We start from the raw sequence: 22657 nt of genomic DNA, 5'->3' as shown, positions 1-22657 counted from the left end.
CCTCCCTTCTAACGGCCCCAGGAGTCACCTGAGCGGTTTCCGGTTCTCCTTCCCTTGGCCCTGCTGTCCTGGGAACCTCCTTCTGAACGGAAGCGAAGGTGCCCCGATGGCCTTTCATGGTGGGCCTTGCCCAGTCCGGGGCTCCTGGGGGCGACAATGATTGAGGAAGGCAGACGTGACCCCCGTGGGGCTGAGGGCTGCTCCTCTCTCCTCCTGACCCCTAGGAGGCCTCAAGGCTGGAGGCTCAATGGAATCACCTGAGAGTGAGTTTGAGAGTTAAAAAAAAAAAATTAAAAAGAAAGAAAGTAAAAGGCAGCAAGCGCCGGGCCCCGGACCTATTACATCAGAAATTCTCGGCTAGAGCCCAGGGGCAAAATTTTTCCAAAACTCCCTGGTGGCTCCGAAGCGCGTCCCTGGGTTGAAAACGACATGTTAGCATTTCTTTTTGCAGGCAGGTGGCTGCAACACAAAGGTGGCCACGTCCACCAGCACAGGCAAGCTTGAGTGCTGGGGAGCAGGGCCCACGCAGACCGCCTTGCGGGGCTCCAGCACCCCATCCGTCTACAGATACCATTTATGCACAGGGTGACAGTAACTCAGGTCCTTTAAGGGCAACGGAGGGGTCCCTCAAGTACAGAAAGTGCCGTTATGTGCTGCACGACACATAAATTCTACTTAAGCTGAAGCTAAATTTTTGTTTCCTCCCTGAATTATTTATTCCTCAAACAATGAATGGCGGCCCCCGGGAGGTGGTGGTGACTGCGTGGGTAGGTCGGGCAGCAATGACTTTAAAAATCATCACTACAAATGCGGCAGTAATGAATTCCACAGACGAAATGGCCCTCGGAGCGCTGGTCTCTCACCAGGTCCTTTGGTGAATTTAGGAGGCCCCTACCCCCCATCTGTCATTTCACCTTCCTGGGGACTTGCTCGCACATCTGGAATGAGCCAGCACCCTCCAACAGGAGCGCGGCACAGTCTCACACTGCGAAGCACGCTCCACTTCTGTGGCCGTCAGCAGTCACCCCGACTTGGATGTCTGCACCCACCGTGTCCCCAGGGGCTCCGCTCACGCCTACCCGGCCTCTCCCACCCTCCCCAGCCTCTGCCTGAAGGTGAGCATGCTTTTCTGTCAGGCCAAGCCCCCAACCAGGACTGGCCTCCAGGGCTGGTCGTGACACACCTCATGACCTCACAGATGAGATTTCACCCCGAGAGCCAGGGCTGGCGGGGGCGGGGGGGGGGGGGGAGAGTGGAGAACATTCTTGAATAAAGCAAATCCCCACCATGTGCTTTCTGCAGACAGACCACATGGCAGGCTGAACGGGCCTGAAGCACTCTGCTGAGCACACTGACGCTGAATCCTACCTAACTCAGGCCAGTTTTCCGGTTTCCACTTTTAATTTCACCAGTCTCTCTTAAAACGGAGGTTTTCACGAAGAGGGGTACTGTCTACCAAATCCCAGCTGTGAACTCAAGAGCGTAGAGTCAGAGCTGCAGCAAAGAATTATCGTCTGCACAACTAATTTTAGAAAATAGTTTAGTACACTTTTGTTATAAAATCCATTTACAGGAGGTTATTCACATGTACTTATCAATCAAATTTGCTCCTGGTGATACATGAAAACGTAGAACCAAATAAACCGTGCACATAAATCCAAGGAAAATTATATACAGAGAAGCAAAACAAGTTTTTAAGCAGAATATACTCATGTTGAAATAACGAACAGTGAAGAAGACAGGCCACTTTCTTGTAGTGCTGTGGCAAGGACGGAGCAAACAGCCGTATTCCTCACTCTGCAAGATTAACTACCACTCACCAACACAGCTGGGACAGCCACATCGGGAAAGGCCCCATTTAACACATAGGAAATGCTTTATACCAACGTTTTTTTACCAAGTGGAACAACAGTTTCAAATGCAGTGTCAGGTGGCATGTGTTCGCGGGGAGAGGTTGGCAGGACACAGGCTCGGATGGGGAGTGTGGGCAACCAGCGGATGGACAGGGCGTGTGAGAACACGCGTCACGCTCATGGGAGGCCCACGGTCCCGGAGTGGCAGCGAAGTCCGAGGCCTGGGAACAGGAACCCTTCTTTCTTAGTCCCCGTGCTGCACCAGCAGAGGGAGAATCCTGACCCCAACTGGGTCTGTCATGCCTCCTTTCTAAGCCTACAGAGTTTAGGCCCTTTACACTGCTACCGCCAAGAATCTGCTCAAGAAGAGTAGAAGGAAAGTAAACTCAAAGTAACAGTGCCATTTCCTGCCAAAGGCACAAGCAGGAAGCTTACAGAGCCCCTGACCCCGACAGGGTGGGCCTCGCCCTGCACCTTCTCACACTCGACCGGCCGAGGACCCACACTCTACCCACACACAGGGAGCAGGCTGACCGTGGGGCGGAGCGTGTGCTCCCTGAGGACCGGCAGTGTCCGCTTGACGTCAGCAGACCCCTGCTGGGGTGATGTGGGTAATGAAGAAGCAGAATGCTTAAACTTTTGGCAATCAAACATTTAAAGCTTTTAATAACCAGCTTCAGTAGAATTTCTGACACAAAGCTCTCTTTGCTTAAAAAGCAGATGGCAAAATTTCAAACGGTGCACAGTCATCTTCAAGGGGGAGGCCCTCCCCAAGTTAGCCAACGGGAATGCCTGGCATTCCCTATAAACCACTAGTTCTGATCCGTGCCAACTGTTGATACCATATATCCTCATGTCTGTGAGTCTGGAAAACGGGACTTTGCAATGAGCGAGCCCCCTCAAACATCCCCTCCCCATGGCACCCCAAACCACAGCACAACCCCCTCTAACCAGATGACCCTACAATAGTGGCATCTTTTCAGGAGTTAACACAGTCTCCAAACATCACAGGAAACCTGTCAACTCTCCTCCTGGGTCTCAACTTCCAATGTCTGCACTTCCCTTCAGCCTTCTCTTCTGAAAGGCTGTTTCTTTCCCACCTACAGTATTCTATCTGGCTGGCCCTCCTGAATCCCAAGCTGCCAGGCTGGTGACCCGAGGCCCCTGGGGAGACGTCTAACATGCAGCTCCCCAGGCACCCCCAGAACAATCTGGTTGGATTCTCCCGGCAACCTGCTGGCTTTCAGGCACAGGGGTCCCCACGCTGCTCCAGCCCCAGCAACCGTGGGACCTGTCACCCACCAGTTATGGGACACTCACAATATGCTGGGGGCATCTGAATGGTAGGACAAGAATTATTCTTCCGTTTCATCTTCGTCTGTTTCAAGGGGAACACGAGTTTTAGCTAGAAACTCTGTGCTTCCTGAGATAGGAGGCTGGACTCAGCAGAGCAGTGCAGTATCCTGTGCCAAGGAGCCTCATCTGGAAATGTCCAACAGCAGCAGAACTTTACCGAACAGGACCCGGCTGCCCAAGTTTCCCCCAGGAGACTCCACTTGTTTTCTTAAATAGAACTGGAGCCGTGTGACCCACCGGCATGAACCCTGCCTCTTCCGCAATACCTGGGCTGCTGAACAGGTCTTGCCGGAACATCTGAAAGGGCCTGCCCTCCCCCTCCCACCTTTTTGTTTTGTTTTGTTTTTTAAATATAAAGTTTGTTCTGCTGAAAATGACTAACATTTTACACAGGGGAAAGAAAAGCGGTCTACTAGATTACATTTTAAAACGATTTTCTTATTCGCTATACACATATACATTTCAACTTCTACAACACCCGCCTCGGTCTGACCCCTTATCTCAGAAGGACAGGAGCTCGACATTTTAAGTCTCCGACTTCAAGGACAACATTACAGACACACAAAGGCTCTCGAAAGCTTTTGCAACTGACAAAAAACTATGGAAGATGACCAAGGGCTCAGGTGTCAGGATACATCTTCCATGTTTTCCAACAGCACACAAACTCCTTTGAGGAAAAAAAAATCATCGTATCTGGACAGTCCCACTGGCTGGTCATCTGAAGCTGGCAACGATGCCGCGGCCGACAGTCTGTGCCGCGTGGCTTTACCATAAGAGCCTTCTTCTCTTTGAGCTGCAGCCCTCCTTCTGCGGTCCCGTCCTGTCCCAGCCGGGGCTCCTCTTCGAGTAGTGGCTCTCCGGGCTCCACCTGCCCCGGTCGCCCTCACTGAAAGCCCGGGTCTCTCTTCTGTGGCTGAGCCCTCCTTCCCAGTCACATCTGCTTTTACTTGTGGAGACACCAGTCCCAGCAGCTGGAGGTTCACACTGCGCGTGAGGTTCGTGGTTGTTCAGAGCCGTTCCTCTGGCAGCGGACTGCTGTGCGCCACCCAGATCCTGGTGACTGGCAGGGAAGCCTGGCTCGCCCGAGGGAGGTGTCGCTCCGGGGTGCTGCGGGCTCAGGGGCTGCGGATCCCTTAGGCACATCCCTTTGGCTTCGGGGTCCAGGCCCATCCTCCTGAGCAGTCGTGGGTCCCGAAGCCGGTCCTGAACGAGAGGCCTTTCGGGGTCCTTTGTAGTGACAGTACCAGAAGATTCCTTGGAGTCAGGGGGCGTGTGATACAGGGAAGAAGTGAAAGATGTCTTGGCAAATTCACTGTCGAGCTTGTTGCTGGGCAAGCCGCCCTGGGGTCTGGACGCCTCCGGGGCTACGGCTGGCGGGTGAGTCAGACTTCTCTGCAGCACGGGCTTGAGCTTCAGAATCTTCGCTGCGTCGTGCCTGTAGTTCTTGTCGCACGTCTTGATGATGGCGCCCCGCTTCTGTGCATCCTGAATCAGGTGGTTCCAATGCTGATTTTCCTTGAAACACAGAAGGGAAAAACAATCACACCCCCCAAACACCCAGATGCTTGGGAAGCACGAAGTTTCTGCTTTCGTTTCTGAATAATAATAAATACACTTCACGAACAAATTCTCAAGAATCCATTAAAGGAAAAATAAGTTCACATACGGAATTATGAAGCCACGTTACCAGAAAAGAGCACCAGTCACCGCCTATGAGAAAGAACTTCCACCATTTTAGCCTGTGGCTCGTGCCGTGTGGGAAGCAGAGCTTCTGCAGACCGGACCAGCCGTCTGCAGCCACGAGTAGCTACTTACATTTCAATTAGTTAAAATTAAGTGAAATAAAAAGTTCTGTTCCACAGCTGCACCAGCCACATTTCAAGTGCTCAGGGGCCACACGTGCCTAGTGGTTAGTGTGCTGGATGGTGCGAAGAACAGCTCTGTCACCCCAGAAAGTCCCCTTGGACACCTGATCTAGAGTCTTGCCTACCTCTTGAAAGGCTAACATTCTGGAGCAGGAAGGCTTGGTTTCAGAGAGCCCTAACTTTCGGGTGCGTGTGACTATTCTAGAAAGAGGCCCATAGCCTTCACTGAATTCCCAAAGGCCTCCCAGACTCCAAAGCGCTAAACTGTTTTACTCCACTGAGACAAGTATTCCACAGATTTTTCCCACTGTCTGTCTCTTTTCTGGAGGAACTTAAGTTACAAAAGCAAACCTAAGGAGAAGGAAACCCCACCTGCACGCATCTCTCCTCTCTTCCCGTTTGACTTTCCTTAGCAATAAACTGCCACTTTACAACCATCAGAACGTGGGCCTCTTTAAAGAGTGAGCATGAGAGGAGAAAATCCGAAGCCTAAAGAGGAGGAGACAGCTGCCCTCATGTAGCCTCCGGCCCTATTCAAAAAAACTGGGTGAGGGCAGCAGTATTTACTTGCTGCATGACCGTGGTCAAGTCAACCTCTCTGAGCCCGTTTCCTCATCTGTAAAATGGGCATAAAGTTTTATTTAATGGATTCTAAAATGCACATTTTCACATTTTACCATTTCTTAATTTGGGGCACCTCCTGGCCAGGTAGCAGTTTCCGAGTACCTAATCCTGGAGGAATTCATGGTTAGGCAACCACAACCCCTTCACTTTCAGTCAATAAACCATTTAAAAAATAGACTGAGTCCCAGCTCTTGCCTGAAAACCTATCCACAGATACCTTCTGAAGAGACAAGATAGTACCAGCACCAACACCTGGGAGAATGGAGACTGGCGTTGGAGTTGGAAGAGAACCCTGGAGACCCTGCTGGGGTACCCTTAGGAAATGCGGAGTCCCCAACCCGCTGACTGCACAGGGAACAGTTTGTGGCAGGAGCGAGGACATGTGTGACTGGGACCTGGGGAATGATTCTGCAGTGCTGGACTCGGAAAGTGAAGTCCTTCCAGGAATATCGCAGCCTATTCATTTTGTATTTTCTTTTATGTATGAACAAGGGCGACAGAAGTCTGTCTTGTCAAAACAAGCCTAAAAGAGTTCTTTTAATATACATAAAAATTCTACGTGAAAATAGCGTCAGAGTTTAATAGCAGTACATAAAATAATGATTCCTATCATAACGGCTTCTTGGATTGGACGAACTGGGATTACGTGAGGGCTGAAGGCTCGTGCACAGCGCGCATGCCCAGGGCCGGCGGGCACCAGACAGGCCCGCGCGAGCATTGCTGGGCCCGGGGCTTGGACCTCCTTCTCACTCTGGAGCGCTCCAGAGCGTCTTAGCCTGAGGCTGAAACACAGATGTGATATGAAGCCAGATGGCCTTGCTGCTATTTTTGCCAAGTCTATGGCACCTCAACTTGGTATTTAATCCATCCTAGGATCACAAAAACAGTTTTGAGAAGGGGCTATAACTCTTGGTTTCTCAGAGGAAACCAAGTGCCTTCACCATTGATTCTGTTTCCATAAGGGAAACTGGGTTAAGAATTAAAAAAAAAAAAGGAAAAAAGCCCCAAGGACCACAGAAGTCAGTTGGAGAGCCCAAGTGATACCCTGGGAGTTTTCCTATTCTTGTCTTTCTGTGCCACTGGTTTCCGAGAGTGCAGACACCCCAGCTCCCCGCTTGCTCCGTCCAGGGGCTCCCCCGCCCCCGCTCCGTCCTGCACAGTCACCACTCATCCATCCCCAGGCTCTCCATGGGGTACACTGCCACTGCCAAGGCACATGCAGATTCCCGGGTGCCAAAGAGAGGGGGCAGTAAAACCAGGGGTGCCCAGGAAGGCTCCTTCAATCAGGGCGTCGCTAGAAGACACATAGCTCTAATATACTTTTTACCTTTCAGGTTAAAACATTACCAAAATTCAACCGTGTAAAAAGGATAATTCTAATAGGTTAATCAACTGATAAGAAATCATTTTTTAACACTTAGATCCTTATGGTACCCGGAAAAACAATTCTATAAAAAAAATCTTTTAAAAAATTTTAAGAAAAAAAAAAATCTTTTCTTCTGAGGTAAGTACAGATTCACAGGAAGTTGCAGAAAAAGTACAGAGAAGTTCTGTGCACGCTTCACATAGTTTCCCCAGATAGTTATAAAAATACTTTTTAAACTTTCAATTTATATGTAAATTTTTGTGGCAGAGAAACCTAACAGTGTGAGATAACAGAAAGGCTTTTAATTATAAAAATATATATCCCCCTGAATTTTATTCCAAGCAAGTACAAGTGGAAATTCAATTTCAAAGAGCAGAAAGAATCATACTGCTATCTGTTCCAATGGATTAAGAGTGATGTAAAGATTTATTTTTAATAGTTTTATTTTACAATGCCAATATTTATAATATATTCAAAAACAAAATCTTAAGCAATACTTAAACTTACCGTAACAAATTTTCAATATGAACTTAAAAATAGGTGGTATGCAGCTTTTAAAAATTCCTTCGGGGGGGGCACACAAATAACAGAGGTTGAAGACCACAGATGTGGGAAAGACTGTATTTGAATGCCCTCTGGTGGTACTAACCAGAAAATGGGAAAAATACTGAAAAAAATCTAATGAGTTAGCTCCTCTCCTAACATAACCAATGACTTTGGGAAATACAAAAATGAGAAGAATTCAAAGTTGTGACCCCCTGAAGAGGCAAGCAGCAAACACCTGTGTTAGCCAGCTGATATCACCGACGGAGGCCACACTCTACCTATCACGGATGTACACCCGCCCTGTCTCCTAGAGGAGCTCTGACTCGGCCTCCCCCACCCAAGTGACACAGGGTGAGCAGTACGCTCCCCGTGCCAAAACAGAAAAGAAGATCCAAGCTTCCTCTTGCAAACTCCCTCGAGCTGGCATTAAGCTGGGCCAATAACAGCCACAGTAGCGGAGTGCCTGCTAAGTACCAACAACTGTTCTAGCACCTTAAGATGTACGGATGGTTTTATAGATCTCAACAGTCCTATGATGGAGACATTAATTTTTTTTTCATTATGGGTACTGTGGATACTTGGGCCTTGGACTGGGACAGGGTTAGCGGTTTACATCGGTAAAAGCTCCCAGACAGAAGTTGCCGAAGGACAGGACAACCAGGGGGAAGCAGCTCATTATTTTGTAACCCTGCAATCAATTCCATTTTGATGGAAAATAAAAACAAAACCTCAACCCAGTATCAGCCACAATGGGCAAACTCTGGAGCACTCTAGTCCAGAGAATGCACCTACCATGAGGGTCCTTAAATGTCCGAGGATGAAGAGGCTGTACTTGGCTCGTGTGATGGTGACGTTCAGTCTCTGCAAACTTGCCAGAAATCTAAGCAATAAAAACAAAGTTACTTCCTTCTGCAGAATGACTTAGCATACGTGCAGGTGACACACGGACGCTGCTTCAGAGAGCCTTCCTCGCGCTCCTTCTCCTTCTTCGATGGTACATCGTTTTCTCCCTCTTCCCAACACAGGGTCCCCAGCAAAGAAGCAATTCCCATTAAAACCTGGAAACAAAAGGCCTGGCGCTTTCCTTGAAAGTGATGCGTCTGTCAATCTCCTACTCAGACTTGGAAAAGATACTGGGAATTTTAAGTGTCATTCTTTTTTTTTTTTTCCTTAAAGATTTTTTTTATTTGATAGAGAGAGAGAGCGACAGAGCACAAGCAGGGGGAGTGGGAGAGGGAGAAGCAGACTCCCCACTGAGCAGGGAGCCCGATGCAGGGCTCGATCCCAGGACCCTGGGATCATGACCTGAGCCTGAAGGCAGATGCCTAACCGACTGAGCCACCCAGGCGCCCCTAAACAGTATCATCCTTAAAGCTTTAGAAACATCCTAAAAACACGCTACTTAGATCAGTTATTCCTAGTATATCTGAGATCAGTAAAATGTTGTGGAGCCAGAGGAGAAGCACACACATTATCAGACAAATGTACCAACAGAACTGCTGTATGAAGAAGGTGGCCTTTCTGCTTCACAGGATGCCCCAGAGATACCAATGTCTCCACTTGTCCATGCACACTCTCTCCAAACAGGGGCAGAGGTAACTCATGTTACTATTTTCTTTAAGAGCAAGGAAACTCATTTATAATCTGTAAATTTCACCTTCTCCTCAAGAGCAGGAAAAGGCAGCCACACAAAAGTGTCAGGGCTCTGAGACTCAGAGGAGTTTTCTGTCACTCATTACAGTGTCCTTGGCATCTTTAGTGAGTGAACTGACAGGAGTTAAGGTTTACAAACTTAGCAAAGCACAAAAACACAGAGAAGATGAAAAGCCACTCTATGACAGATCGTGGAGAGGACAGGCCCCTGCAAACTACCCCCGAGGCAAGAGTCAGGTTACGCTTAGCTAAGAGGTCAAAGAACAGACTGCCCCTGGATGCGGGGGATAGACAAGGTCCAAGAGAAGCAGGCATGACAGTGGATCAACTTTACAAGTGAAAAAGGAAACTTTCATGATGTGACACAAGTTTTTATAAAGGAAAATACCGCAAATAATGACATTCTCCAACAGTGATCAAAAACAGATCTGACTCGGGTGCCTGGGTGGCTCAGTTGGTTAAGCGACTGCCTTCGGCTCAGGTCATGATCCTGGAGTCCTGGGATCGAGTCCCACATCAGGCTCCCTGCTCAGCGGGGAATCTGCTTCTCCCTCTGACCCTCTTCCCTCTCGTGCTATCTCTCATCCTCTCTCTCTCAAATAAATAAATTCTTTAAAAAAAACAAAAAAGGGCGCCTGGGTGGCTCAGTTGGTTAAGCGACTGCCTTCGGCTCAAGTCATGATCCTGGAGTCCCGGGATCGAGTCCCGCATCGGGCTCCCTGCTCAGCAGGGAGTCTGCTTCTCCCTCTGACCCTCTTCCCTCTCGTGCTCTCTATCTCTCATTCTCTCTCAAATAAATAAATAAAATCTTAAAGAAATAAATAAATAAAAATAAAAAATAAAAAATAAAAAAACAAAAAAAACCCCCCAAAAAACAGATCTGACTCGAGATTACAGACAAGTAAAAGGCCAATGACACTCACCCAATTGAGCCCTGCATGGTATTTGCTCTGACGCACGTAACAATAACGCAATCCTTCTGCCGGCCCTGGAACCCATCCACGGTATCTACTTCCGCTGGCCTATTTACAAAAGACAAATATGTTTATTGAAAAACGTTAAGATAATTATTAAATACGTGCATTTATACAGTAGCATTTTTTCAGCTTTTTTCATGGTATCTCTCATCAATATATAATTCATGTAACATAAAATTCACCACCTCAAAGTATAGCATTCTGTGATTTTTAGTATATTCACTATGTTGTACAACCATCACCACTATGTACTTTCACAACATGTCCTTCACTTGTGCCTGTTAGCAGTTAATCTCGATTTTTCCCTCTTTCCAGCCCTGGCAACCACGAATTTACTGTCTGGAAATTTCATATAAATGGAATCATAACATATGTGGCCTTTCCTGCTTGGCTTCTTTCACTTAGAACACGTTCAAGGTTCATCCCTGCTGTAGCGTGTAACGGTACTGCACTCCTTTTAGGACTGAATATTTGGTTGTACAGATACCCCATGGTTTATTTATCCATTTACAATTGATGGACACCTGGGTTGTTTTCCCTTTTTGACCATTAGGAACAATGTTGCTATCAACATTCACTTACGAGCTCTTGTTTTAACATTTTTTCAATTCTTTCAGGTATTTATCTAGGAGTGAAGCTTCTGGGTCATATGGGAATTCTATGCTTCACTTTTTTTGAGAGAGAGAAAGCACAAATGTGAATATTGGGGAAGAGGGAGAGTAAAGGATCCCAAACCGGCTCCACGCCCAGCAGGGAGCCCAACATGGGCTTGATCCCACGACCCTGAGATCACGGCCGGGCCCGAGCTGAAATCAAGAGGACACCTGACTGACGGAGCCACCCAGGTACCCCTATGCTTCACTTTTTGAGGAACTGCCAAACTGTTCTCCACAGTGATCTACCATTTTACATTCTCACCAGCAATGCACAAGGGTTCCAATTTCTCAACATCTTTGCCCAAACTTGTGTTTTTAATAATTTTTTTAAACATTTATTTATTTGAGAGAGCGAGAATGAGAGAGAGAGAGAGAGTACATGAGAGGGGGGAGGGTCAGAGGGAGAAGCAGGCTCCTTTGCTGAGCGGGGAGCCCAACGTGGGACTCGATCCCGGGACTCCGCGATCATGACCCGAGCCAAAGGCAGTCGCCCAACCGAGCCACCCAGGCGCCCTATTGTTTTTTTATGAGTCATTTAGATGGGTGACATGGGGTCTCACTGTGGTTTTGATCTGCATCTCCCTAATGACAAATGATGTGGAACATCTTTTCGTGTGCTTGTGGATCATTTGTTTACAACCTATTTTTGAGAAATGCTATTTGAATCCTTTGCCCATTAAAAAAATTAGATTTCACTTTTTATTTTTGAGTTGTGTGAGTTCTTTATATAATTCAGATACATGATTTGCAAGTACAGATTTCCCTTGACTTAGGATGGGGTTACATCCCAATAAACCCATCCTAAGTTAAAAACATCCCAAGTTGAAAATGTAATTTACTACACTTAACCTACCAAACACTGTAGCTTAGCCTGGCCTACCTCGGACATTAGCCTACAGTTGGGCAAAGTCGTCTAACACAAAGCCTACTTTATAATAAAGCGTTGGCTATCTCACGTAATTTACTGACCTCTGCTCTAGGATAGGTACAGGACGGTTGTCAGTGGCCGCAGGACTGCCTATGAGCTGCACCCACTGCTGCCCAGCACCGCGAGGGGATTGTGCTGCACGTCACCAGCTGGGGAAGAGATCCAGCTTCAAAATTTGAAGTACAGCTTCTACTGAATGTGTACTGCCTTCCCACCATCATAAAGTTGGGAAATTCTAAGTCAAACCATGGTAAGTCAGGAACTGTCCATATATTCTCCCATTCTGGGGGCTGTCTTCTCCCTTTTGAAATGGTGTACTTTGACACACAAAGGTTTCTAAATTTTTAATTATGAAGCCCAATATTTTTACTTTGGTAACTTGTGCTTGGGTGTCATGCTGGAAAACTGTCGTCTAATCTGAGGTCACACAGATTTATACCTTTGTTTCAAGTTTTATAATTTTATCGCTTAGATTCAGTGCTCTAATCCCCTTTAAATTCATTATACTGTATGGTGTGAGACAAGAGTCAAAATTCATTCTCATAGCGCCTGGGCGGCTTAGTGGTTAAACTTCGGACTCTTGATTTGGCTCAGGTCATGATCTCAGGGTGGTGAGAAGGGAGCCCCATGTCTGGTTCTGTGCTGGGCGTGGAGCCTGCTTAAGATTCTCCTTCTCCCTCTCCCTCTGCCCCTCCCTCCCACTTGCACATTAAAAAAAAAAAAAAAATACATTCTCTCACATGTGGAGATCTAGTTGGCCCAGCACCATTTATAAAAAGGCTATTATTTCCCCACTGAATGACCTTGACACCCCTGTTGAAAAGCAACTGGTCATAAATGAATGGGTTCATTTTTGAACTCCCAATTCTATTTTACTGGTTTCTATGTCTATCCTTAGGACAGTACCAGTTCTGATAACCAGCTCTGCAGTAAGTCTGGAAATATCAAAGTGTGAACCCTCCAACATTTAGTGTTCTTTTTCAAGGTATTTCCACGTGAATTTTAGGTTAAGCTTGTCCGTTCCTGTCAAACAGGCAGCTGGATTCTGCCAGAGACCACACTGAAATCTGTAGATCAATCACTCTGGGGAGTGCTGCCCCCTTAACAGCACGAAGTCTTCCAATCCACGGACAGAGACTATCTTTCCATTTATCTTGGTATTCTTTAACTTCCTTCACAACGTTTTGTACTTTTTGATGTGTAAGTTTTACACGTCGTTACTACATTCGTTCCTAAGTATTTTGTTCTTTTTGATGCCGTTATAAACAATTATTTTTTAAATTTCCTTTTCAGATTGCTAATTGCTATTGTATACAAATACAACTAATTTCTGCATACTGATCTTGCATCCTACAAGTTGGCTGAACTCATTAGAATGAATAGTTTATGTGGTTTTTGACATATAAGGTCCTGCCAACTATGAAAAAGGACAATTTTACTTCTTTTATAATATGGATGCCTTTAATTTCTTTTCTTGCTCAATAATCCTGCTCAGAACCTCTAATACAGTGCTGCACAGAAGTGGTGAGGGCAGGCGTCCTTCCTGATCCTGGGGGGGCAGCACTCAGTCTCACCATCAAGTATGATGTTAGCTGTGGGTTTTTCACAGATGCCTTTTATTAGGTTGAGGAAGTTCCTTTCTATTCCTAGTCTGTTGAATGTTTTTATCATGAAAGGGTGTTGGATTTAGTCAAATGCTCTTTCTATATCTACTCAGATGATATGTGGGTTTTCTCCCATGATTCTATTAATATGCTGTGTCACACTGATTTTTGTATGTTGAACCAACCTTGAATTCCTGAGATAATCCCACTATGGTCTTGGTGTATAATCCTTTTAATATGCTGCTGAATTCAGTTCCCATTATTTTGTTGAGGATTTTTACATCCATATTCATAAGGGATACTGGCCTGTAGTTTCTCTCTTCTTGTGATGTCTTTCCGTGGCTCTGGTAAGGTAATTTTGGCCTCATAAAAGGAGTTAGAAAGTCTTCCCTCCTCTTCTATGTTTTGGAAGAGTTTGAGAAGGATTGGTATTAATTCTGATCCTAATGTTTGATAGAATTCACCAGTGAACCCTGGTCCTGGGTTTTCCTTTGTTGGAAAGTGTTTGATTACTAACTCCATCTCTTTACTTTTTACAGGTCTGTTCAAATTTTCTTATTTTTTTTCTAGAGCCAATTTTGGTAGCTTGTGTGTTCCTAGGTTAAGAAATTTTTGAATTAATGGATTTCCAATAATTAACCTTTAATTTTATTGTTAAGAAGGAAACAAAAACATGATCTTCACCCTGTACATAAAGGCATGAAAAGGATTAAATACTTTATTCTAAGTGAAAGTGTTACTTCGTGAATCTTACTAGAATGAGAATTCAGATTAACAAGTCACAGAAGTAAAGGAAGAGGCCTGGAGGGTTTCTCAGGGGGTTCCACTGCCAGTGGTGGTGAGGACATCTCGACCAGCAGGAGGTGCTCTGTCTATGGCTGGTCTGCAGGGCCGGGAGTGTAAGCGTTCCCCACCCAGCATGACTGAAGCCTTGAGTCTCCTCCTGCTCTACTACCACCGGCCTAAGACCGTTTCCTAGAGTTAGGTTTCCTTCTATCCCCTCTTTCTTCTTTTCAATTCAAAAGAAAAACTGGAAGTATCTGTAAAAATATAGATGCCTCACCCTTTTTTATCAAATTCTTTGTCCAAATCCTTCTGAATCATCGTCTTCTGAGCCTTGTAATGGGTTATTATGCCAATGTTCCGGAAAGTAACATCCCTTCTTTTGTCTTTAATAAGTTTAATTATTTCCATTACCAGTTTTATTTCTTGAACATTTACATATGAGCTAAATAAGATGAAAAAAAACAAAACAAAACACATCAAAACTAATAGCAGTCCAACTGCTAGCTTCAGTCCTACTTTGTTTTCCGTTACAGTGAAGGGCAGGCAGGTATGTTTCACCTTTATTCAGTCATCTGCGGCTCAAAGCAGCTGTTACAATGACCACTACTATCGCATACTTGAAGACCTATAACCACCCAGGGAAACAGGAAGTTGTAAGAAAGAAAAGACTCTGAAGTCAACTGAAGTTTACTCACTGATATCTTCATTTGTTGTAACAGGGATAGCACAGTCAGAACAAAAGTATTCATAATAACGAAGATATGAATAATAAATAGCGAACACTAAGAATTTGCCATCTTCCACACACTGAAAAAAGTGCTTTATCGTATTATCTTTCTTAATTCCCCATGCTGGCTGTGCACCACACGGCGAGGGGATGCCATCCACACAGACTAAATGTGATGCAGCCCCAGAGGCAAACAACATGGAATCCTGCAGCAGGCTTGCATCCTCACTGGCCTCTTCCTGCACTCCCAACTCACCTCCCAAACTACACGCACCCCTTCATTACTGTTCTAGGAGCAACATGCACTGCACCTGAGGCCACTTTAGCGGTCTCACTTTAAGGGCCTTTAAAACCCACAATCTTAACTTCCAACTTACTCTACAGAAAACCCCATTAGCCAGCTATCTCTTCCATCACTGAAGTCTAATTTACTTTCCTTGGTCACCTCTCAGGTCAACACTCTTCTGTGACCTTCACCCCTGCAATGCTTATGGCCAACTGCTTCTCTGTATCCCTAACTTCTTCACTCAGTGTCCTGTCCCCCCACCTCAGTAGCTCAACTAATATCTAATCCTTACTGAGGACGCCACCTGCTCTACAGTGCTCTCAGGGACACAGAGGTGGTATCTGTAATCTCCCCCCGTACTCCATGCTAGGACCTATGCTAACAAACAGCCTCCAGACCATTACCCCTCTATTTTCTCACAAGACGCCCTAACTCCTTTGAAGTTTCTCCTACTTAGCAGTCACCACTCTTTTTCATCCTTCAGTGACCACGTGAATACATTCCCTTAGACACAATCCCAGTCATCAGGTACTGTCCACCCTCTCTCACCTTAATTCAAATGGATCTATACTGATCCTCACACCGCTTAACCCAGCTGGAATAAGTAATTACCTTGGCCATCACCCAGTTGTGTCTGTCTCTCCTCTTAGATCACAAGAGCCATGCACTCGGGCCATGTCTGTCTTACGACAGCTGTGATCTTATTAGCATGTATTTACTCAAGTGCTTACCGTGCTAGGGATTACCAGCCCCATTACACAATTAAGAAGAACCAAAAGGCCGAAATGTATAGAGAAAGATATTAGTAATTTATGATAATAAAGGAAAAGCTAGTGGCCTAGCTCCAGAAGAATGCCTGTGCCCTGGCACTAGGCAAAGAGATGTATGGAAAATGTTTTCCATGTAAATATGAACAAAAATAACAACTCTGGGACCATCCCTGGGGATTGAAGAGAGGAGAACATACTCATTATCCCGTCTTTCTGAGCCGTCTCCGACATCAAACACCAGGTAAGGTTGAAATGGCCAGTCTGATGAACACCGATTGGTTTCAGTCTGTCTACAAAAAAGCAACCACCATTCAGAATACAAGTTATAAGAAAATATTTTTATTACTATTTTTTTGTTAGGGAGGGAGCTAAGGATAAGAAATACCTTATTTTATCAAAATGTGTTAGAGTGAAAGGTAAAAAACAGATTTTATTTCTGTTCTAGGCTAGGGAGAGTGATCTATGCAATTAAAGATAACTGCAACTGAAAAGTCACTCCTAATATAGTAAGTGAAAAAAGCAAGCCAGAGAATACAGACAGTCCCCGACTTTGGATGGTTCAACTTAAAATTTTTTGACTTAACTCTGGTGCAAAAGCAATACGTTTCGGTGGAAACTGTACTTGGAATTTTGAATTTGGATCTTGTCCAAGGCGAGCAACACGCAGTACAATCCTCTCACGAGACGCTGGGCAGCAGTGAGGAGCTACTCCCAGTGAGCCCCGCAGTCACGAGGGTAACCAACTTCTACGCTGACAACCATTCTGTTTGTAACTATCGGTATGGTATTTGATAAATTACACGAGATATCTAATACTTTATTATAAAATAGGCTTTGTGTTAGATGATTTTTGCCTAACTGTAGGCTAATGTAAGTGTTCTGAGTACGTTTAAGTAGGCCAGGCTAAGCCATGGTTTGGTAGGTAGGTTTGATTTATGATACGTTTATTGGGATGTAACTTCACTGTAAGTCTAAGAAGATCTGTACTATGCCGAGTACGGTGTGATTCTTTTTTTCAAAAATTTAAAAAGTAAAAAAGTAGGGCGCCTGGGTGGCTCAGTTGGTTAAGCGACTGCCTTCGGCTCAGGTCATGATCCTGGAGTCCCGGGATCGAGTCCCACATCGGGCTCCCTGCTTGGCGGGGAGTCTGCTTCTCCCTCTGACCCTCTTCCCTCTCGTGCTCTCTGTCTCTCTCTCTCTCAAATAAATAAATAAAATCTTTAAAAAAAAAAAAAGTGAAAAAAGATATGCATAGTACAAAGACTATTTCTAAATAGATATACCAAGATGTTACCAGTGATTATTTCTGCGTAGCATAAATAAGGGCAATCTTCCCCCCTTCTTTATCTGTATTTGCTAAAATCAACATGGCTTTTGTAATTAGAAAAAAAATATTAAACCTCTGATTTATGCTTTTTATGACGACTTAAGAACACAGTAAAATAGCTATTCTTCCTAAGCAGCTAAGCCCACAAAAAAAATAAGCTACTATAAGCAATGAATGGGAACTCACCTATTTGTTTTCAAGCTTCTGTTATAAACATAGTTAGAGGGGAAGAGACATATGTCTGGGTGCATCCTGTACTGAACAGTAAGCTGTAAAATAGGCAGCCTGCCGATCATATTGTGCTCCACGTTGTCTTCCAGCAGCTTGTAGAAGCGCGCCATCATTGACTGGTCATAGCCATATTCCTGTGCTTTCTGGAAAGGGCGAGAACAACAATTTCCAAGCATTTCTTTATACTTTTCCCACTACTGTAAAAACAGCAACTGAGCTCTAATATGTAAGTGGCGCAAGATGACCAACAACCACAGATTCAGAGAAAGATGTTTCTGACTCCAGGCTTTGAAAAACCATGTAGCTTGACTACAGAAGTTTATTTAGGAAACCCACATACTGCTTATGACAAGGATGTGATCTGGGGCACCTGGCTGGCTCAGTGGGTAGAACATGTGACCCTTGATCTCAGGGTTGTGAGTTCAAGCCCCACGTTGGGTGTGGAGCCTATTTACTTAAAAAAAAAAAGGAAAAGATGTGATCTTGTAATGGCCATAACTAAAGCTATTTTGATGCTAACAGAGGTCACCTGAAAGAATCAATAATAAAAGACCTGCAACACAAATTTTCGCAATTATACCGAAGGTATTCTCTCACAGATGGAAATGCTGGTTGTCATTGTACACAGGCCTTTTAAAGACCCATCTCATCCCTCCAACATACAGTGAGAAGCACCTACAAGTTGGGAGTGCTCAGACTGTTAGGGTGAATTAGATCAAGTGCCACAGAATTTGTATTCCAGTGGAGGAGAAAAGACAAGTGACAATAATTACTAAGCTGATTTCATAAACTTACTAATGAGTGAAGACCTGAAAAATTAGTGACCGAAAAGATAAACAAAGAGAGTTTTTTTTAACGTTCTTGTAGCTGTGCCGTGGGATATACTTTTCAATGTCAACGTCATACAAATACTCAGAAGTACTGCGTCTTAAATCATCTGGAAGCAAATGTGCACTGAATGCACTAAGACAATGGGTATAGGATCTTCACACATGATGCTGAAGACGTGTGTGCGAAGTTCGAAGAACCTATTTCACAAATTAGGAGAGTGGGGGGGAAAGGCATTACTCCCTGAATCATTGGTTATTTCTATATGTGATTTTAAATAAGTCTGTGTAACTAAATAAAATAGTAGTAGACATTCAACAATTTTATCTACATCCCCAGAAGTTGATCTATTCACAAGTTAGCCAAACCTATTTTGAAAAAGAAAAAGGTAACAACAGTTCCATTGCAGAAGAAAACTGAGTCTACCCTACAGAATGACGTGGATTTCCACATTCTGACATGGAAGGATATTCCTGTTCTATTTACAGACTGGAAAAAAAGACAACTTGGCAAAGAATGCTTCTGCCCCCTTTAACGCAAACGCTATACACATACCACCACCACACACAAACCTTATAGCCACCTGACATACCGTATCTTAGAGACTTATTTACTGTTACCCCCTACGTGCAAGCTCCAAAAGGGCAGGGACTTGTGTCTGTTTTCTTCGCTGTTTTAACACCAGCACCTGGTGCTGTTAAGACAGTGCCTGAATTAGGCTGGCACTCAATGAACACTGATGGAAAGAAATGAATAAACGAACACACAAATGCCCAGCAAAATCTGTTAAAATACTCACTAAACTGTTCCCAGTAATTCCTCTTAGAAACAGGTGGATAGAAAAGCATGTTGAGAAAATTAACTTTGTAATTATCTTCTAAATTTTTCTCAATAAGCCCATATTATTTCTGTAATAATAATAAGCCCAAGCAGATTTTTCTCATTTTTTGCTGCTTTTATCAATCACCAAAGCAAGCAGTAAAGTTGGGGCCCATCAACAATCCCTTTTCACTACATGCTGAGTCCCTTCAAGAAGTGAAATCAGTAAATTTACGAGATACCATGTTATTTAAAAGAAATGTGATACAGAGTCGATTCTTCATTATTCTCCATGAATAGAATCACCCGCAGCTTTTCCTGACACAGGTTTTCACTCAAGAGATCTCGGGTGTGCTTCTAGGCTAACACCATAGTGGGATCATGTACGTGTGCTCAGATGTCAAAGAGCTGCACTATCATTTTCAGTAAGTCCGAAATCAAAACACAGTAATGATAACAAAAACCACTTGGCTTTCATTCCACAACTGAACAGAAATGCTCTGAAATGATCTGTTCTCTGGGGTTATTTATGCAACCACTCCTCTTTACAAACAATCTTTGTATTAGTGAAATATACAACTATTATTAAATTCAAAGCCATGGTCTACACCTATTCAGATTACCCAAAACATCTACAAAAGTCCTGATTCTGGTGTGCATTTCTAGGAGCCCTCTGCAGTGTGGTAACAGCAGAGAGGGGCAGACCACGTTCAAGGTGCTGGTTGGTCCTCCCCACAAGTGGGACTCACGGCCCCTTTTCTCTTCCTGACACTGCACTTTCAGAGGACGGGAGAGGCGTAGCGTTTTTTTTTTTTTTTTGGTATGACAGGACACAGAATTCTAAAACTGGAAATGTACTCTAACAGTACATTTAAAGTACTCTTGATAACGTTTTCAAATTTGCATACATTTAAATATAAATCAGGAGGTTAGGAAACTTAAAATTTTTCTTTTATTATTGTTTTGGTGTTTCTGTTACTAAAATGGATTGGATACAGCCCTTAAAATAGCTGCGCACCGCCTTTCCCCAAGACAGAGCAGGCCGCACACGGAACACGGTCATTCTCATCTTCAGGTCTCGGGCACGCGCCCTGCTCGGGTCACACATGCACATAAGCACAACTGGAACAAAGGGACATTTTTACAGACTTTTACTCTTAAAATTCAAACAGTGATTCTCTTTCCTTAGCCATTCCCTACTTTTCCTTCCAAATAAGAGATGATGATCCAAGAAAGACCCCCTCCAAACACAAGAACAAAAAAGGCCCTTCCACTTTAAAGCAATATGAACATGAAACTAACTTACCATAGAAATGACCGTGGGAGGGAGCTGTTTAGGATCTCCTACGAGGATGAGCTTGTTACAACGATGGATGAGTGGAGTAAGAGTCTCAACCTCACAAGACTGCCCGGCCTTGGGAAGAAAGTACAGAATGAGAAAGTGTTCTTAATCATCTTTGCTGTTTCTCTATCCATGTACACTTTATCTAGAGTTCATAAAAGTTCTAACATTCAGAAAAGTATCACACTTTCTCCTTCTGCACTGAGTATCAAAAATAAGGATTTTTGAAAAGTACTTATTGTGATGAACACCAGGTGATTAAAAAATAACTTAAAAAATAAGAAAAATAAAATGAGAAAAAAAATAAGGTTTTTTTTTTGGTTAGAAGATAAAACAACAACAGAACAAACACTCTAAACAATCAGTTAAAGAAGAACCACCACAGGTGCACTGTGCGGCTGGCACCAGTAGGGAACCACGAACACTTGGGGACAAGCCACAGGCTGGAAGGCGTGTAATGCCCCAGTCCTATGTTCTCTGTGCCTTCTGGGCACTTGCCCATGGGAACTGCGTGGCTGTGTGACCCCCTCTCCCTGCCACCCCCTTCCTTCCTTGTTCCCCGCAGGCCTCATCATCTGCAAGACTCAAGCTTCTCTTCAGTGACATTTTCTTCAATTATTTCATCATTTCCATGGTTTCTGTTCTTTCGTTTTGGTGAAACTGGATCTTGGACTGATCCTCTGTATCTCATTTTCCACGTCTTTTGTCTTCTGGCTCTATATTCTGGCAAACAGTAGGTACCCAACAAATGCTTGCTCAATGAATGAACTACGAATAAAGGATGTTAGCTGAAAATATTGTGGCTCAGAGCTGTCCAGAGTTATATTAAAACTGCTTCAAAAGGGAACCAGAGCTATTCCAAGCAGAAGCAAGATACTCCTTGGGAAGGATCTGTTGGGAACAGTCAGGCATCCTTAAGACTATAATCCCAATTCTGGGAAAGCCATTTTAACCGTGGGGGGCCATCAGCAGCACATTTCAACATAAGAGACTACACACACGTGACAGCAGGTAAAAACCAGCTACACAAGGACTCTGCTCTAACTCAGCAGCAGCACAGTTCCCTCAAGACTCGGCCCTCACATTAACATCCAAGTCATACCGCCGACCACCTACTGACCTCATCGACAATGACACAACTGAAGGGGACACCCCCTTGCCCACGAAAAGCAGACTCAAGCAGTAAACCACCACTCGTGCTCAATGTGCAGCAGATGACATGAGACTCTAAGATGATGATGCTCTGTGTTTTTTGTGGGCGTCCTTGAACCTAAGACAACAAATAAAGACGAATCAATATTTCGCTGTATATAAATTGATTATGGTAGGCCTATTTTTACTGTAAAACATCCACCATTTATGTGATAAAAATATTTGGTGAACGCTTAGGGGGAACCTCAAATCTAGAAAACGGCAGAAATGTTTAAGATGATCAGAAACCACCAGAGAGGACACTGTGCACCGCAGTGCAGTCTAAGCTCAGAACAGGATTTAAGCACATTAGGAAAAATGTATTCAGGCTTGATTTGGTCAAAGCAAATTACAATTCTTACAGCAGATGTATGTGGGCAGGTATCAGAATGTGTGGAGATAGTTGTGAAGCAATTATCTGAGTTAAACTAGGGTCAGAACTCAGCTTGAACATATATTTTCCCATCAGTTTTTAAGTATATAATGTTGTTCTTTCTTTTACAAAGGCTTGCACCAACAACGACAACGCCTGTGAAGACGAGGAGCATTCTGCTTGCACGGTAAGAAAGACCACCTCGGTCCATCTCTGCCACACGGATTGCGTGATGGCGCCAGACAGTGCACCTCCCATTTAGTGTTCAAGCCAATAAACCAGGGTTCTTATCAGAGATTCAGTGAGCCTCTTTCGGTTCCTAAACAGGGGTTCATCCCTGCGCATTTGTTCAACCCCAGACGTGGACTCCCAAGCATGTGTGGATGGTAGCAACTGTGACCCTCCCAGGGACACACGTGAACGCACTATCACACACCTCTCCTCTCAGCCACCTGAGGAAAACTGCCAAGTACAATTAATTCAATGGCCCACAGAACAAGGTGATGAGCAGCAAAACCCACAGTATATGCAAAAACAGACTTCATCCTT

At 44.5% G+C, this 22657-nt stretch overlaps 1 protein-coding gene across 1 annotated transcript in view; it reads right to left on the bottom strand.

Annotated features, from left to right (window-relative positions):
- Positions 1-1338: 1338 nt before the first annotated feature.
- SETX (senataxin) overlaps positions 1339-22657 on the bottom strand; it is an 84012-nt gene continuing 62693 nt past the window's right edge. The window contains 8 exon segments of the mRNA XM_027616315.2: positions 1339-4724; positions 8403-8490; positions 10187-10285; positions 14492-14656; positions 16195-16287; positions 17511-17698; positions 20509-20616; positions 21665-21814. Coding sequence (XP_027472116.2) covers positions 3975-4724; positions 8403-8490; positions 10187-10285; positions 14492-14656; positions 16195-16287; positions 17511-17698; positions 20509-20616; positions 21665-21814 — 1641 coding nt within the window. The 3' untranslated portion in view covers positions 1339-3974.

Source organism: Zalophus californianus, chromosome 13 (genome assembly GCF_009762305.2).
Source record: "Zalophus californianus isolate mZalCal1 chromosome 13, mZalCal1.pri.v2, whole genome shotgun sequence".
In the NCBI taxonomy this organism is placed as follows: domain Eukaryota; kingdom Metazoa; phylum Chordata; class Mammalia; order Carnivora; family Otariidae; genus Zalophus; species Zalophus californianus.
This window is presented reverse-complemented; position numbering and strand designations above follow the sequence as displayed.